We start from the raw sequence: 19294 nt of genomic DNA, 5'->3' as shown, positions 1-19294 counted from the left end.
GTAGGACTAACAGTAAAGGACATGGCAGGTTTAGGAGAGTAGGACTAACAGTAAAGGACATGGTAGGTTGAGGAGAGTAGGACTAACAGTAAAGGACATGGTAGGTTGAGGAGAGTAGGACTAACAGTAAAGGACATGGTAGGTTGAGGAGAGTAGGACTAACAGTAAAGGACATGGTAGGTTTAGGAGAGTAGGACTAACAGTAAAGGACATGGTAGGTTGAGGAGAGCAGGACTAACAGTAAAGGACATGGTAGGTTTAGGAGAGTAGGACTAACAGTAAAGGACATGGCAGGTTGAGGAGAGCAGGACTAACAGTAAAGGACATGGCAGGTTTAGGAGAGTAGGACTAACAGTAAAGGACATGGTAGGTTGAGGAGAGCAGGACTAACAGTAAAGGACATGGTAGGTTTAGGAGAGTAGGACTAACAGTAAAGGACATGGTAGGTTTAGGAGAGTAGGACTAACAGTAAAGGACATGGCAGGTTTAGGAGAGTAGGACTAACAGTAAAGGACATGGCAGGTTGAGGAGAGTAGGACTAACAGTAAAGGACATGGTAGGTTGAGGAGAGCAGGACTAACAGTAAAGGACATGGTAGGTTGAGGAGAGCAGGACTAACAGTAAAGGACATGGTAGGTTGAGGAGAGTAGGACTAACAGTAAAGGACATGGTAGGTTGAGGAGAGCAGGACTAACAGTAAAGGACATGGTAGGTTGAGGAGAGTAGGACTAACAGTAAAGGACATGGTAGGTTGAGGAGAGCAGGACTAACAGTAAAGGACATGGTAGGTTGAGGAGAGTAGGACTAACAGTAAAGGACATGGTAGGTTGAGGAGAGTAGGACTAACAGTAAAGGACATGGTAGGTTGAGGAGAGCAGGACTAACAGTAAAGGACATGGTAGGTTGAGGAGAGTAGGACTAACAGTAAAGGACATGGTAGGTTGAGGAGAGCAGGACTAACAGTAAAGGACATGGTAGGTTGAGGAGAGTAGGACTAACAGTAAAGGACATGGTAGGTTGAGGAGAGTAGGACTAACAGTAAAGGACATGGCAGGTTGAGGAGAGCAGGACTAACAGTAAAGGACATGGCAGGTTTAGGAGAGTAGGACTAACAGTAAAGGACATGGTAGGTTGAGGAGAGCAGGACTAACAGTAAAGGACATGGCAGGTTGAGGAGAGCAGGACTAACAGTAAAGGACATGGCAGGTTTAGGAAAGCAGGACTAACAGTAAAGGACATGGCAGGTTTAGGAGAGTAGGAGTACCAAGAGAAAAACCACCAACCATCAGTCAGTACCATGGCAATTACCCCACATGGAATTTTAAGGATGTGCTATATTTAGATGATAGAAGGAAAACCAGAATACCCAGAGAAAAACCATCAGCCTGTCAGGTCAGTATCTGGCAATTGACCCTTTTAGGATTCAAACTCTCGACACAGAGGTGGAAAAGGGACATCTTATCAATCCACCATGTAGGATTATTACAGTGCCCTACTGGTCCTACTAAAGCTTGTCTCTGGTCTTGGTCATGCTGTGATAAATGGTACCCTAATGGGATTCAAGCTTTTCCCTCCGCCTCCTAAACCTAAAAACTAGACTTGTCCTTAATGACTGTTATGTAGAGATGTCATTGATATAAGTGTTAAGTATGAATATATCGAAAGGAAAATATCACAGTGTATCAATATATATATATCGAAACAATGGTGTTGTTGAGAAAAAGATGAAATCCGGAACATTCGTTTTGTGTATTACATAATCGGTTTATGAATGAAAACAATGCATGTCACTCAGGAACTATTGCTGGGTATTTCATATAGAATTTGTGGTAATTGTGAAAATATCATAGAGTTAAAATGATCAGCCCAAACCTTACAAAATATATAAGTTGGTATACTGTAAGAAATAATACATAATTCTTCCGCATTTGAAATTCCAATGATACTAGGTCGTAGGCAGGTCATCAAGTACAATTTTGGTCATTGTATCAATTTCAGAAAAAAATAGGAAGATGAGAATCGTCAATACATTGATATCGTTTGTAAGGATGATAGCTCTAATGATATATAGAATAAAGCCAATTCAATCAGTATTTGTTAAGTATCCTGCGAAAGTGGCAACCTGTTACAGGTGTTTGACTGTCATCCAGCGACTGATATGCGAGGTCATTGATTGGCTTTTTATCCAGGTGTGACTGTATACCTTGATCTAAGACAGCTGTTATGTTGTGACAGTGATATCATAATTAAACCCTATATTGATTTGTACTCACAGCCTTTCTACCAAACAGGATTCTGACACAAATCTTTCGTAGCTTCTTTACAGTGAATTACACCTCAAACACCTTAGAGGAATAATCAGTCATGCGTGACTGAAGTAACGATCGTGATTCACCTGAAACAGATTTTCTACCAATTTTACAGACTTCTGTTATTCCTGTGTTGGAGGTAATCTCATATTAACATTTGTAAATCCAGACATAATTTGCTTGTTTACCTAGCAATAATTTTTTTTTTTTTTGTAATTGTTTATTTTTTATATGATCAATACAGGGTATCAGGATTTATTGGAAACAGTTTGGCTTGGTTTATTGGTGTTTTTAAAGATGCTCCAACGCTGAAAAATGGTATTTTGTCACTATCAAAAACAGGAACAGACGATTTAGTATGTTTCTTTAGTTACAGAAGTAACTTAATTTACACCATTACCACCATTGAAAAGTTTGACTTTCTAACTTTACTTCAAGACAAAAATATTAAAAATAATTAATTGCATCCCAAAAAAATTCTGTGGCACTATGTCATATATGGAATGAATTATTGATTACGCATACACCAAAAACATAACATTATTTTTTGTGTTAATAAGACATATATATATGCACGATTAAACACCAATGATAGTTAAATTGATAAGTATCGTTTATGCTCTGTCAGCGATGGAGCATCTTTAACAACTGGAATAAAAAGGTTACAAATGGATTGGAGGCGAGGGATGTGTGAATCTGAGAAAGCTGAGGGTCAGGGTAGAAAGTTGTCTTGGTCAGGTTGGGGAAAACATGGTTGGAACGTTGAGGGTTGGAGGTAGGAAGGTATTGGGGTCAGTTTGGGGATGAGGGAAAACTGAGGGGTAGGATGAGAATTGAAGATGTCGGAACAGTTTCAGACCCCTAGTCTGTAATTTAGCTCTAATTGATGTCTGAGCTGTGATGCATGAAGCTGATCTGTGTTTACATTTACCACTATGATCATCCTATTGATCTCTTGTGTAAACAAAGCTGGCCCAAGTCGGTCAAGCATGCCAGCCACACAACAATCCACAGCACTATCCAGGAGGATCGACCAGATACACCACGTGCTCCACTCTCAATGTTTTCAGAGCAGCCATAGTTATATAGTGCCCATGATTCATAACTTGCCGATGGTGAAATATCAATAAGTCGGTGCCAAGTTGTGTGTGCAACAGATGGATCAAGTGTTTTGTAAAGCTCGCAATAGTTCTTGGTAAAAAAGGACAGATTTTTAGATTTTTTTGTTCCAATGGTATTGATGGGACTTGAGTGCATTATTAAGTGTGATGCATCCACTATTTCTTGGTAAAACTAATGGATTTTTAGTTGTTTTTGTTCATGGATACTTGAGTGTAAATTGTGATCCAATAACTATTTCTTTGTAAAAATGATGTATTTCTATTTGTTTTTGATAGACAGGTATTCATGGAGACTTTAGTGCACTGTAAATTGTGATGTAACAACTCTTCCTGGTAAAAAGGTGGAATTTCTATGTGATTTTGTTATAAGGGTAATTTATGGAGACTTGAGTGCAAATATGGAAATTGTGATGCATCGACTACAACTTTGTTATAATTGAAGCCGATTGGAGATAATTAATACAGAATCAAAGGTAATTCTCAAGATGGTAACACAATCAAGAATAGGCTGTACTGAATTATAGTTTACGCAATGTATACTCATGTTCCAGAATTTATAAGTTAGATGGAATTTATCAAACACGTCATTTTATAAATTTGATAGAATTTTTCAAGTGTTTTTCCAACCATGTGATAAAGCATTGGAAAATTGATTGACGTCCAAACAGACATTTAATAAACTAGATAGAAAGCCAATTTACAATCCAATAGACATTCCTGTAGCTGAATAGTTATTCTTGTGTTTCTAGCCATGTTAAAAGAATGATCTGTGCATTGGTTGTTTAAACCAACCCTCCACACAGATCTGATGGATCGATCATTTATGACTCTAAACTGTTGATTGTTATAGCCAAGCATTCAAGTTATTTTGAGAAGTTATGTAGAGTAACAGTTGAAGTTACTGATGGTACTGGTAATTGATATATATATATATCATATTTGACCCACTTTAAAAATTGAGAACATTTAGAGGCCCATCACTATATCAGATTTACCTATATATAGGCCTTTCACAAAACTATTGCTCAAAGTCTGTCACAAATCTGTTTGTAAAAAAACCCAAATAAATAAAGATGGATAAAAGAGAATTATCTGCAGGTAATAAGAATAACTTGACCAAAAAATGTCAAAGAGTTGCTAAAAATAGGGAGGGGGCACCTAATAGGTGGAATATATGGTACTAAGTTGTTACAGTCATTTAGATCGGTTTTTATCTACATCAGTTGTCATCTACCAATATGTAATGATAGATTGGTAGCCATTAATTGGTAGAACGGTAGTCATCTATTGATAGATTGGTAGCCATCAATTGGTAGAACGGTAGTCATCTACATGGTACTTTCAAATCAGTTGTCATCTACCAATATCTATTGATAGATTGGTAGCCATCTATTGGTAGAACGGTAGTCATCTATTGATAGATTGGTAGCCATCTATTGGTAGAGCGGTAGTCATCTACATGGTACTTTCAAATTAGTTGTCATCTAAATGAGTATAATCATCTTTCAGTAGGTAGATCAGTTGTCATCTAGATCGGTAGACTTCTCATTGTCTATATATAAGGCTCATGTAAATACTCTGAGGTTTATCAAGTGATCTTCTACTTAAATAAACTAAAATCATATAAATAGATCATTGATGTTGAATGAACAATCTGATTAAGTTTGTTTATCTGGTGATGGCTGTTCATTGATAGAGATTTCTCAATGGGTTCATTTAGAAAACACTAAAGGATGAAAGCTTTGAGACATGACAATGAATACTCAGTGATCTGTGTCAGTTAAATCCACACTGTCTAGTAGATGTGGGGTACGTATTGTAATGGATTCTTTGTAGTAAATCTGTATCAATAGTTCTTATGTATACACATGTTTAATGTTTAGGTGGGTAAATCTGTTTTTTAAGGTATCTTTGTATATATGAAGGGAATGGCCGTGTCTATTCTAATGTGAGTATTTCTTTAATTCTATAGGGAGTAGTGTCATTCAAATTTTGTCTCTTTTTTCCACTATCCATCTTTTTTTCTGTGTTTAATCGTCTTTATCTCTCGTTTATTTCATTGACCATCATGGTCCCTATATGTATAAATTGGTGATACCCGTATAGATCAGAGCATCCCGAGTCGTATCATGTAGCCAACATCGGCAATACCCGTACAGATCAGAATAGATCGGAACAGTTTAAGGACTTCCAAGCTATTCTAAACGTGTACACCTTAAAAATCAATCTTTAAATTTAATTGTTTAAAACTTTGCAAATAAAAACTTTACAAAAGTCGGTAAAGATTGAAAATTTAAAACTTAGAGAGGCAGAGAAAAATATGTAGAACACTTTAAATTCTTTTTCTATGCCAAAAATACAGCAAGTCACAGACCATACAACTTTAATATTTAGGCGGGTAATTCTGTATCTTGTATAATAGATTAAGTCTACCACATGTGGAGAGAATTACTGTCTATCTGTATATGGGTGTAGAAGATGTCCCAGGCAGTCTCTATATAATGTGAGTATATTTCCTGTTATGGGGAGGGGGGTTAGACAATTTCAATTTTGTCCATTTATCCCCCCCCCCTATCATGATTTATAGTGAATTGTGGCCTAATAAAGGTTACCATACCTACAGAAATCTTGTGAGAATTTTTCCTCTTAAACTCTGATATCAACCATTGAATTCTTAGCGTTCTACTAAATTTGTACATTTAACATTAGATGGATGAATTTTTCAAGAAATTGTAGTCAGTCTATCTTGAAGCTCCCACAAAATCCTATTGTGAATTAAAACTGTTCTGACAGATTTTAGTGTGTATCACTCCCTGTAGACAGTGCTATATAACTTTGTTCAGTCATGCACTTTAGATTTGAAATCACAAAAACAAACATTTCTATAACAACATTAGAAAAGCTGTACCTATAGAGATGTGTCTGGCCTGTTTAGATATTGATTACGACCACCCTGGGCCCTCGGTATCAGAATGTGGCACACTTTCACAGCTACATGTACTCTGTGTGTCGGAGACTTTCTCAGCTATATGTACTCCATGTTACAGAGACTTTTTCATCTATATGTACTCCGTGTGTCAGAGACTTTTTCAGCTACATGTACATGTACTCCGTGTGTCAGAGATTTTTTCAGCTTCATGTACTCCGAATGTCAGAGATTTTTTCAGCTTCATGTACTCCGAATGTCAGAGACTTTCTCAGCAACATGTACTACACATGTCAGAGACTTTCTCAGCTACATGTACTCTGTGTGTCAGAGACTTTCTCAGCTATATGTACTCTGCATGTTGGAGACTTTCACAGCTACACGTACTCTGTGTGTCAGAGACTTTCACAGCTACATATACTCTGCATGTTGGAGACTTTCACAGCTACATGTACTCTGCATGTTGGAGACTTTCACAGCTATATGTACTCTGCATGTTGGAGACTTTCACAGCTACATGTACTCTGCATGTTGGAGACTTTCACAGCTACACGTACTCTGTGTGTCAGAGACTTTCACAGCTTCACCTACTCTGTGTGTCAGAGACTTTCACAGCTATATGTACTCTGCATGTTGGAGACTTTCACAGCTATATGTACTCTGCATGTTGGAGACTTTCACAGCTATATGTACTCTGCATGTTGGAGACTTTCACAGCTACATGTACTCTGCATGTTTGAGACTTTCACAGCTACACGTACTCTGTGTGTCAGAGACTTTCACAGCTACATGTACTCTGCATGTTGGAGACTTTCACAGCTACATGTACTCTGCATGTTGGAGACTTTCACAGCTTCACCTACTCTGCGTGTCAGAGATTTTCTCAGCTATATGTACTCTGCATGTCAGAGATTTTCTCAGCTATATGTACTATGCGTGTTGGAGACTTTCTCAGCTATATGTACTATGCATGTTGGAGACTTTCTCAGCTATATGTACTATAGATGCATGTTGGAGACTTTCACAGCTATATGTACTCTGCATGTCAGAGACTTTCTCAGCTATATGTACTCTGCATGTTGGAGACTTTCACAGCTACATGTACTCTGCATGTTGGAGACTTTCACAGCTATATGTACTCTGCATGTCAGAGACTTTCTCAGTTACACGTACTCTGTGTGTCAGAGACTTTCACAGCTACATGTACTCTGCATGTTGGAGACTTTCACAGCTACATGTACTCTGCATGTTGGAGACTTTCACAGCTACATGTACTCTGCATGTTGGAGACTTTCACAGCTACATGTACTCTGCATGTTGGAGACTTTCACAGCTACATGTACTCTGCATGTTGGAGACTTTTACAGCTTCAGGTACTCTGTGTGTCAGAGACTTTCACAGCTATATGTACTCTGCATGTTTGAGACTTTCACAGCTACACGTACTCTGCATGTTGGAGACTTTCACAGCTACATGTACTCTGCATGTTGGAGACTTTCACAGCTACATGTACTCTGTGTGTCAGAGACTTTCACAGCTACATGTACTCTGCATGTTGGAGACTTTCACAGCTACATGTACTCTGCATGTTGGAGACTTTCACAGCTTCACCTACTCTGTGTGTCAGAGACTTTCACAGCTATATGTACTCTGCATGTTGGAGACTTTCACAGCTACACGTACTCTGCGTGTTGGACACTTTCTTAGCTACATGCACTCCATTAGATTTACAGTTACAAACTGTAGCTTTTGTCTACATTTCAGACTTAGTAAGTTGGAGTAACCATGATTTATTCCTAAAATTAAATTCACTCCCATCATCCCTTTTTAGACCTTCAATGGTGTATTAAAAACCTTCAACTTTGAACCCTAACCTTTCAACCATATTACCTAATTACTCCAGACTAATAATTGGCTATTGTTCTTTAGTTTGAACTTGTCAGCGTCTTTAACTAGGTTTTGCTTTTAATCTTCTACCTATGGTTAAGCAACTTTTGATTCACTAACCAGTCTATACCTTTCATCCACATTGACCTTTTACCCCTGACTTGTTTTCCCCTTTAACCTCTAAACTCTGGAGTCCTCTAAGTATCATTTTATTGTCCTGCCATGCTGCCATGAAAGGATGGTGGATGGGGGTTGGGGAGGGTGAAACAATTAACATTTATAGTTACATTGATATATATCCCGTCCAGATCAAAGTTCATATGGAGGCAGAGGACTATACATCTCCATAGAAAACTTTTTATCCTTCCTTAACCTATCAGGACGTTTCACCTCATTATTATCCCCCCTCCCCTTTACCTATCTTAACAACTTCTATATTGACCTTTAATGCTATAGCCTTTCAACCCTCTTAAGGCTGCAAAATGATTAAGTTGTCCTGACATATTACCACCAACCCTCCACCTCTGGGTTGCATTTGCAAGCCAGATACTGATCACTGGTCAATGGTTTTTCTCCAAGTACTCTGGCTTCCCTCTACCATCTAAATCTGGCATGTCTTCAATGACCCTGGCTGTGTATAAGACGTTAAACTAATCATTATAACCATCCAACTCCAGGATGTTTGTTTTGTTCCTAACAGTGTGTATAAAACTTTAATGAAGATAAAAATAGAAATAAATTAATTCAGATGTTGCTACAGAACGTAGTCGGATCAATATTTATATCATAATTAACGTTGCTTGAATCACATGTTAGAGACTTAAATGTCATTATGTTCACAGTTTTCAAAATATTAATTAAGGTATCCATGTCTGTTGTGTTACCATGGTAACCTGAAGTCTGTGGTGTAACCTTGGAAACCAGTTCCATATCTAATACATGCACTCCTTTGATCTAATTATTTCCTAGTTCCAGTATCCCGAAATAGTGTCTTTATCCAGTTTTGAGCTTCGAAAAAAGCAGATGATTTAATTGATAATAGGAAGTATGATTAAAGTTGTGTTGTCATAGCGATAGCTGACATTGTGTGCAGGTAAAAATACAGAAAATCAGGGAAAGAGGTTGATAACAGGACATCAGTGGGTTTATAGTATATAACTACGTACTGGCTCCGTGGGATGTTTGCTCCAATACCCATATCAGAGTTATATTAGATGGGTACGGAGAAATAAAATATGTTTACCGGGATCAAGATAGCGACGTTACATGATGTCATAAAACGGATGGTCTACATTAATATATCTTGACGACACAGATCATAGCTTATTCGAAAGGAATGGTAACTCGACCTTAGGACTTTTCTTAGAATTTATTTGATGGAAACAGTAACTTGCCCTTTGGAGTTACTTCCCCAATTATTTGAGAGTTTACTTGAAGGAAACTGTCAACAAACATGACCTTTGAAGTTCACTTTTTAGGGTTTATTTGAAGGAAACAGTAGCCGGGAAACACAACCTTTGAAGAACACTGGTTAGAGGTTTTTTTGAAGAAAACAGTAGCCAGAAGATGTAAAACACAACCTTTGGAGTTCAATTTTTAGGGTTTATTTGAAGGAAACAATAGCCGTGAAAGACAACCTTTGAAGATCACTGGTTAGAGGTTTTTGAAGAAAATGGTAGGTCTGTGAAACACAACATTTGGAGTTCACTTGTTAGGGTTTATTTGAAGGAAACGGTAGCAAACACAACCTGGAGTTAACGCACCAGAGTTTATAGTTTATTTGAAGCAAACAGTATTGTTAGCTGTCATTGATGTTTGATTCTAATCCATTTCTGGTGGGAATGAAACCCATTAGAGACGTCACAGAGTCGTTACGATTGACATATAGTCCTTAACACAGGAGTTCCACCTCTCCCGTACAAATACACATCCCACACACTCAATTTACCAAATTACTCGTACTATTAGCAGGTTCGGCTTCATCCCTCACCTTGTTTATGTCTAGCCTGGGCCGTGTTCTGTCGCGTTTGTGCTCCTGATGTCTCGTTTGTAGAGGCTTAGATGAGATTTAGTCAATTCCAGTTATATAATGAAGAAAAAATGGTCTGGTGGAGTAGAATGAATCCAGTTTCCAAATCAACTTGTTGTTAAAATTAGAAATAAGTGACTCATCATGCATTCATCATAGTAGGTAACATCGATATTGGCATGAACTAAAATTAAGACATTCATGTCAATATATTTACATTCTGAGTGTTTCGTCACTATAAGAATTAACCAACTGACAAATGCAAACGTTTGCCTATGAAAACACTATGAAAAAGCAACGTTGTGAAACGACTTCGTCATCCAGCTGTTCCATTAATCTCGTTTCTCGTCGTATATATGGATGTCATAATTTTAGATATAATATAAAAACCTTTCAATAATTTTTATTTTCATAAATTATTCTAATGTATCTTCTGAGGAGAGCTAACATGCTCCACAGGATATGTAGATAGCTTCAACTATTTATAGCTGCTATGAAAATTAGAAAAATACATTCAATCCCTATATAAATGTTAAGGTAGGTCCAAGTTTTGAAAACCGCGCCAATTCATATGACGCTATACTGGAAGTTGCGGAGGTTGTTTTGAATTCCAGAATTGTTTCCGATACGCCACGACATCCCACTTTGATATTTTTTCAATAGGTGAAAATTGTCTTCATATTATATTGAATGTTTAAAATCATCAAACAAATCAAATAAAAGCAGTGAAGTGAAAATTATATGCTATCTCTGAAGTTTTTGCGTTCCCTGTCGTAAATGGGAATGGATTTTCAAACACCGGAAGTGCCGTTCGTCACTATGAATGATAAGATGGGACCCGGCCGGACCGAAATTCCGGAATTCTAAAAAAATCGCATACGGATTTCCTTTAAACACAAAATTTGGAGAAAATCATAACAACAAACATACATAAACCAGATATACTATCACAAAAACATATGAACTGATGTGGAATGTTTTTTTTGCGGCATGATTTTCAAAAAATAGTCAAATATGACCCATCTTAGCACTGGATGAAATGGGGGTAGGGTTGTGAGTTACAAACTTCAAGCTTACAAAATTGTGAAATTTTGATCGAGGACCCCATGTTTTTATATGATATTTGAAAGATATATTATCTTGGGCATATCATATACAAATATTGTTAAATTGACATGGGTTTTCATTTGCTTTTTGGCCTATTCATTGATTTTTTACGGGCGAAAATATGGCAAAACATGATAATTACGTATAGAAACGGTCCTGGAAAATAACAAAAATTTGTTAGCATTTGTAAAAATACAAGAGTTTTGTATATATTGTTCTATCGTTAGAAATTTAGGACAAAAAATCAACAGGATCGAGACTACATTCACCCTAATATTACAGTAAACATAATTTTATGAATTTTTTCTATTTTCGGCCAACAAATTTGCATGGATGGTATATTTCAAGCTCAAATATCTCAAAAAGTAGTTCGAGAACACCCATTTATCTTTACAGATTTGAAATCTACATGAAAAATGCAAGAAAATAAGACCTGTTAGAAAAAAATGACATGGGTTTTCCCAAAAGTATGGAGCTACCTTAAGTAAACAACAGTGAGTTCGGTAAACAACATTTAGTTTGGTGAACAATAATGAGTTTGGTAAACGACAGTGAGTTTGGTAAACATCAGTGAGTTTGGTAAACATCAATGAGTTTGGTGAACAATAGTGAGTTTGGTGAACAATAGTGAGTTTGGTGAACATCAGTGAGTTTGATAAACAACAATGAATTAGGTAAACAACAGTGAGTTTGATAAACATCATTGAGTTTGGTAAACATCAGTGAGTTTGGTAAATAACAGTGAGTTTGGTAAATAACAGTGAGTTTGGTAAATAACAGTGAGTTTGGTAAATAACAGTGAGTTTGGTAAATAACAGTGAGTTTGGTAAACAATAATGAGTTTGGTAAACATCAGTGAGTTTGATGAACAATAGTGAGTTTGGTGAACATCAGTGAGTTTGGTGAACATCAGTGAGTTTGATAAACAACAATGAATTAGGTAAACAACAGTGAGTTTGATAAACATCAGTGAGTTTGATAAACATCAGTGGGCTTTGTAAACAACATTTAGTTTGGTAAACATCAGTGAATTTGGTAAACATCAGTGAGTTTGGTAAACAACAGTGAGTTTGGTAAACATCAGTGAGTTTGGTAAACATCAGTGAGTTTGGTAAACAACAGTGAGTTTGGTGAACAATAATGAGTTTGGTAAACAACAGTGAGTTAAGTAAACATCAATGAGTTTGGTTAACATCAGTGAGTTCAGGTAATACAATGGTTCAACACTATTCCCCTACTCTAGAGTTGCATTTTTGTGATTATTATACAATTGTGGAGTTTGTAATATCATGATTATTTCCCATGCTTTATAGAGGAGAATCACTTATTCATTTGTAAATTTTGCAGGGTAATTTTATGGAGATGGCAAACTCATTAATTAGAATGTGTTAGAAAATGCATTGATTATTCTATCTAATTAAGTTCACAGCACAATATTATAATTCCATTAAAATCCTGGTTTCTGACAACTTAGATTATAATGAAGGATGATTGTCACTGTGTTTACCCGAATCATGTCACCGTATTTAACCCAATATTAGCACCCATGGAGGCAGTTAAAAAATTGAAAAATAAATAGTCGCTTAATAGGACCATATTCGGGTTTATCTATCACAAAATTATTGCACAGCTAGAGTATTAGCACATCGTCGACGACCTACGGGTGATCGCACTACACTACGCTACACTTATCACCCGTGGGATAGCTCAATCTCAGAGTGCCAATTAATGGAGTAAGCAATGAATGATCAGTTAGAAAAAAGAAAAAAAAATAGAAAAAAATTCAAATTGAGCAACCTAACTGTACAAGGTGTTCAGTTTCACTCTGTATTTATTTAAGTGTAAGTGAAAAGTCTCAAAAAGTTGGAGAGAGGATTATAGGGGGATTACTGGGTTGTTGTACTGGGCAATGTTTGTGTGATTATACATCTTTCTTCATGAAAAATTTGTCCCTGTGGAAATATTTTGATTCCAATGGCCCCAGGAGTCTCATCGACAAGGGATGGTTGCTTTCAATACTCACTCTGGGTTTATGATGGATATTCCAGAAATGGGGTCCTTTTCAGATAAAATGGGTTCCATCACTACAATTGGAATAGAACTTTCAGAAGAATAAAAAACTATTATATAAGGGTCCTATTGATTTTCTGTGTCCTGCGTGGTTGTATGACACCAGATATAAAAACAATGACAATTGTTAATGGGGAACTCCTTTAAAGATATTTATAAGCCATGAATATAGTTCTGGAGTGCAGAACTTAACCATCTGTAAGGCCTTGAGAATTGACAGGGGTTTTTTCGGGGGAGGGGGAATGAACATTTTATAGATCACATCCCCAACTTCAATGGTAAATTTTACCAAAAAAATGTGATCATTATACTGTACAATGTTATACAGTATTTCATTGAATACATGATTCAGAGAATCATTTAATTGGGATATTTTGACTGCAGCACAGTCTTTGTCAGTGAATTGTGTTCAACTAAGGCATTGTTGCTTGAATATTTCCACAGTAAAACTTGTGATTTATATATTACCTAAGCTGGTATCATCCCCAGCTGTCGTTCATATGAAGTCCTGATGGGTTATGAGACAACATCTGTAATAAATGCTGATCTTGTCCCTGTCAAACAGATTTATTTCACATACATTGATTCTGATGTTGACAGTTAAAGTCTTGTTTGGCCGGGTTTGGTTGGTTTAAGGTCCCACTAGCTGCCAGGGTCAAGTATATTTAAGAATGTGCCAGGTTTATATGTGGGGGAAAAGCTGGAGTATCTGAGAAAATCCACAATTGGTGAATTAGAGTTCCATGAGATGTACCATTGCATTGTACGTTTTTGCTAGGAGTTACCATTAAATTATACTTTTGTTGCTAGGAGTTCAGACATTGCAAAAGTTGAAAAAAATGGCTGGACATTCGGACCGGCAAGGACTGTGAGTAAGCCGAGCTGAACAAGATTTTGCTGGACCGAACATTAAAGTGAATTTTTGAAGTAAACATAATTTCCTGCTATTTAAGTATCCAAGCAGCTGTTTTCATGATTATCTTATGTAGTTTACATTTTTGGCAGGTTTGACACCTGCATAATACTTCAGAGACACCATTTCTACCAACTTCTGGTACTCAATAATTGCTGGACGGTCGGTCCGGACCGGATTTTAAAATAGGCGGTCCGAGTCAAATTTTTCCGGACATGTCCGTTGGACCGCAAATTTCGCGATGTCTTTGAGTTACCATCAAATTGTACTTTGCTGCTAGGAGTCAGTTACCTTTCCATGAACTTAACCTACTTAGGGTCCAAATGAGATGACGTCAGAGTCATTTGATTCAGAGACTAGAGTTATTTGGGTTCAGTTAGCAGTTTTGTTTTCTACTCCTGTTTTTACCATTTATTTTCGAGGATATCTACGTTTTCTGTGATCAAGTTTACTAGATCTGGACTTACGAGTTTACACTTGATATTTTAACAGTGATCTCAGGACAGTTGACCCTTGTGGTCCTTTGTTATGATTGTTTTGGGTCATCGCTTCGAGGTCATCTCGTGAACTGTCGACGTCATGGCTGACCCTCAAAGATTGACTCTTGTAAACACTATTTCTGGTGGAAATGACTCGACCATTTCTGGTCACATACCTCCCATTGCTGGGAACGTCTCCAATAACGGAGCGGCACCTCTGCCAACTGTGATTATGTGTGACTCGCTCACAACACAGGCCACGATCACCAATGTGGATAATCGCCATTTTTATTACCATTAAATTGTAATTTTGTTTCTAGGAGATACAATTAAATTGTAGTTTTGTTGCTATTCCAGATGATCTGTGAGATGTACCATTAAATTGTATTTTTGTCGCTATTCCAGATGAGCAGTCTGTGAGCATTAAATTGTATTTTTTTTGCTTTTTCAGATGATCTGTGAGATGACCCTGTGATGTCAGGTGAGAACCCCGGAGGTCGGAATCCGTCGGTGGACTATTCACCGGTGGTGGTGAGAAAAAAACTCTCGACTGCTGAGGAAAAAAGAAAACAATTCCGACACAGTGACAGCGACAGTGACTCGGTAAGCTCTATGCTTTTGAGTTTTTCAGTGGTTAAGCAGTTATAGCTTTGGTTAATGTTTGTACCTGTTTCTGTAACACTATCCGATCATTACTGAGATCAGAAATCTTGTGACAAATGCTCATTTACACGGTAAAAAATTGGGCTTTTAACTAAACTGAACAATATCAATAATTAAATTTAAGTGGTTATCAGGCTTTTAGGGTTACATATGATTTAACCATTTCTCAATATTTCCAGATAATATTTTTTTTTACAATTATATACATTAATTTTCTTTGTTTTCATACCAAATCTGGCTTTCTGATTGGCCAATACTTTTTCTGCATACCATTATGAAAAAAAATCTAAGAATGGCGCGAAACCACAACGTTATTGTGACATCACAATAGAGACCTTGATGCTGCGTATTGATTTCGAAAAAATAATCCCTTAAAAAATCACTAGAATAGTTCAATTAAGCTTACTTTATTTTATCAAATAGATTAAACAAATTTTTTTTCATACCTAAATAAAATTAAAAAATAGTGACATCAATGCTTATAATTTATTTTATAATCTATTTGATTTCCACCCCCCTTCCCCATGAAAATAATGGCTATTGTTATAGATACTAAATTGACTGTGAGGTAGCATTGAAACACACTTTCTCCTGTAAGATAAACTCATTTGAGAGGCTTTTACCCAATTCTTGTAGTTTGCATTTAATTGCAATATGATGTTTTGTCAGTGATGCTAAGTGCAATATGATGTTTTGTACAATAAGAAACATGTGGTCCCCAATTTAGGTGTATTATATATAGACTGTTAAAAGTATAATAGGATCTTTATTGAATGTATAAATGTATATATCACATAGATTCCCATTTTTGGTGTATACTATAGTTTATATAGGAAAAAAACATTGATGAACATTATTTGCTCAATTTTCATAGGAAATGAGTCAAACGTGATTAGAATTATTAACCTGAGATATAGCATTTTAACATCCATATCGGTCCTTGCTGACCCCCTGGGGGACCAGAGGGGTGGGGCCAAACAGGATCAAAATGACTTAAAATTTCACTCAAAAAATCTTCTGAGTTCACAGGTTAGCTGGAAGCAATTACACTTCATAGATTAAAAAGTCAAATTTATAAAATATAAGTCTTTGCTTCATTCTATATCCAAACTCTGGTGACTGTTCAGTCCCATGGGCAACTTGTTTATGATATTTTGAAATGAAGAACAATTAAAACAAAACAGTTGTTTAGCAGCTGATTATTTATAAAAACAGTCCTCATATCACACTTCACCACATAATTACAGAGATTAAGTAACTCCCAATACCAGCCACCAGGAGTTTGTTTGTGTATCTATAACATACTTGTATCACCCTGGATCATCAATATAGGTTGGTTGGTCCCTCGAGTAGTATACATTAGATAGAAATGTACAATAGGCTGTCCAGTACAAGTCATAAAACAGCTCTTCATTTAATGAAAAGTGCTTCTGTAGCCCAGCCACCTCTGTTTTGTGTTTCTATAGTGTTTCTATGCGTAGGAGTGAGGGGCTCACGGTACTGTGTGTCCAAACATGTATCCACTAGCCCTTCACCTGGGTCATGGTGGCTGAGTGGTTAAGGTGTCTGACAATCTACCACTAGCCCTCCACCTCTGGGTCACAGTGGCTGAGTGGTTAAGGTGTCTGACATTCTACCACTAGCCCTCCACCTCTGGGTCATAGTGACTGAGTGGTTAAGGTGTCTGACTTTATACCACTAGCCAACCACCTCTGTGTCACAGTGACTGAGTGGTTAAGGTGTCTGATATTCTACCACTACCTTTCATCCTCAGGGTTTCGATTGCTGAGTGGTCACTGTGTCTGACATTCTACCATTATTAGCCCTAGATCCAACTTTATGTTGCGAGTTCGAAACCCAGGTGGGGCAATTTTCAGGCACTGACCATATCAGCATGAATGAAGGGAAATGGATGTTTATCATGAAGGATAAAGGCACTTAGTTATTAGGATACGCTATCACTAGCTACCTAACTCGACTAACTCAGTAAATTGTGTCATATAAATAATGTCGGAACCTTCTAATGTCATATCGGTGTCATAATAAATATATGGCTTATATTCTCTAGCTGGCAGACAGCAACTAAATAAATAATGAGAAGTCATTGACTGTTGAAGACTTCCAAGACAGACCAGATAGCATCAACGATCTTGTGACTAGGCAAATTGAGTTCTAGTCAGAGTAATGCATAGAGTTTAACTCATTCACCCCTGAGATTTCATAATGGACTGTACTAGTCTTTGATTAGGGAGAGTCTAACTGTCGTCAGAGGTAAATTAGTTAAGAAAAAAAATGTCATTGACCCATATATTATGGTCAATGAAGTTACTAAATCAAATACCCAGATTTCGCTAAAACATATTATAGTTATTCTTTTAACATATTGTTATAATGTGATACAATTACTAACTTCTGAATACAAGACACTGACTGAATGTAATACAATTACTAACTTCTCAATACAAGACACTGACTGAATGTAATACAATTACTAACTTCTCAATACAAGACACTGACTGAATGTAATACAATTACTAACTTCTCAATACAAGACACTGACTGAATGTAATACAATTACTAACTTCTCAATACAAGACACTGACTGAATGTAATACAATTACTAACTTCTCAATACAAGACACTGACTGAATGTAATACAATTACTAACTTCTCAATACAAGACACTGACTGAATGTAATACAATTACTAACTTCTCAATACAAGACACTGACTGAATGTAATACAATTACTAACTTCTCAATACAAGACACTGACTGAATGTAATACAATTACTAACTTCTCAATACAAGACACTGACTGAATGTATTACAATTACTAACTTCTCAATACAAGACACTGACTGAATGTAATACAATTACTAACTTCTCAATACAAGACACTGACTGAATGTAATACAATTACTAACTTCTCAATACAAGACACTGACTGAATGTAATACAATTACTAACTTCTCAATACAAGACACTGACTGAATGTAATACAATTACTAACTTCTCAATACAAGACACTGACTGAATGTAATACAATTACTAACTTCTCAATACAAGACACTGACTGAATGTAATACAATTACTAACTTCTGAATACAAGACACTGACTGAATGTAATACAATTACTAACTTCTCAATACAAGACACTGACTGAATGTATTACAATTACTAACTTCTCAATACAAGACACTGACTGAATGTATTACAATTACTAACTTCTGAATACAAGACACTGACTGAATGTATTACAATTACTAACTTCTCAATACAAGACACTGACTGAATGTAATACAATTACTAACTTCTGAATACAAGACACTGACTGAATGTATTACAATTACTAACTTCTGAATACAAGACACTGACTGAATGTATTACAATTACTAACTTCTCAATACAAGACACTGACTGAATGTAATACAATTACTAACTTCTGAATACAAGACACTGACTGAATGTATTACAATTACTAACTTCTGAATACAAGACACTGACTGAATGTATTACAATTACTAACTTCTCAATACAAGACACTGACTGAATGTAATACAATTACTAACTTCTCAATACAAGACACTGACTGAATGTAATACAATTGCTAACTTCTCAATACAAGACACTGACTGAATGTAATACAATTACTAACTTCTCAATACAGACACTGACTGAATGTAATACAATTGCTAACTTCTCAATACAAGACACTGACTGAATGTAATACAATTGCTAACTTCTCAATACAAGACACTGACTGAATGTAATACAATTACTAACTTCTC

At 36.4% G+C, this 19294-nt stretch overlaps 1 protein-coding gene across 1 annotated transcript in view; it reads left to right on the top strand.

Annotated features, from left to right (window-relative positions):
- LOC138310153 (oxysterol-binding protein-related protein 6-like) overlaps positions 1-19294 on the top strand; it is a 99661-nt gene that overhangs the window by 15217 nt on the left and 65150 nt on the right. The window contains exon 2 of the mRNA XM_069251278.1: positions 15293-15444. Coding sequence (XP_069107379.1) covers positions 15316-15444 — 129 coding nt within the window. The 5' untranslated portion in view covers positions 15293-15315. The remainder of the gene's footprint in view (positions 1-15292; positions 15445-19294) is intronic.

The sequence above is a fragment of the Argopecten irradians genome, chromosome 16 (assembly GCF_041381155.1).
Source record: "Argopecten irradians isolate NY chromosome 16, Ai_NY, whole genome shotgun sequence".
NCBI classification, from domain to species: domain Eukaryota; kingdom Metazoa; phylum Mollusca; class Bivalvia; order Pectinida; family Pectinidae; genus Argopecten; species Argopecten irradians.
This window is presented reverse-complemented; position numbering and strand designations above follow the sequence as displayed.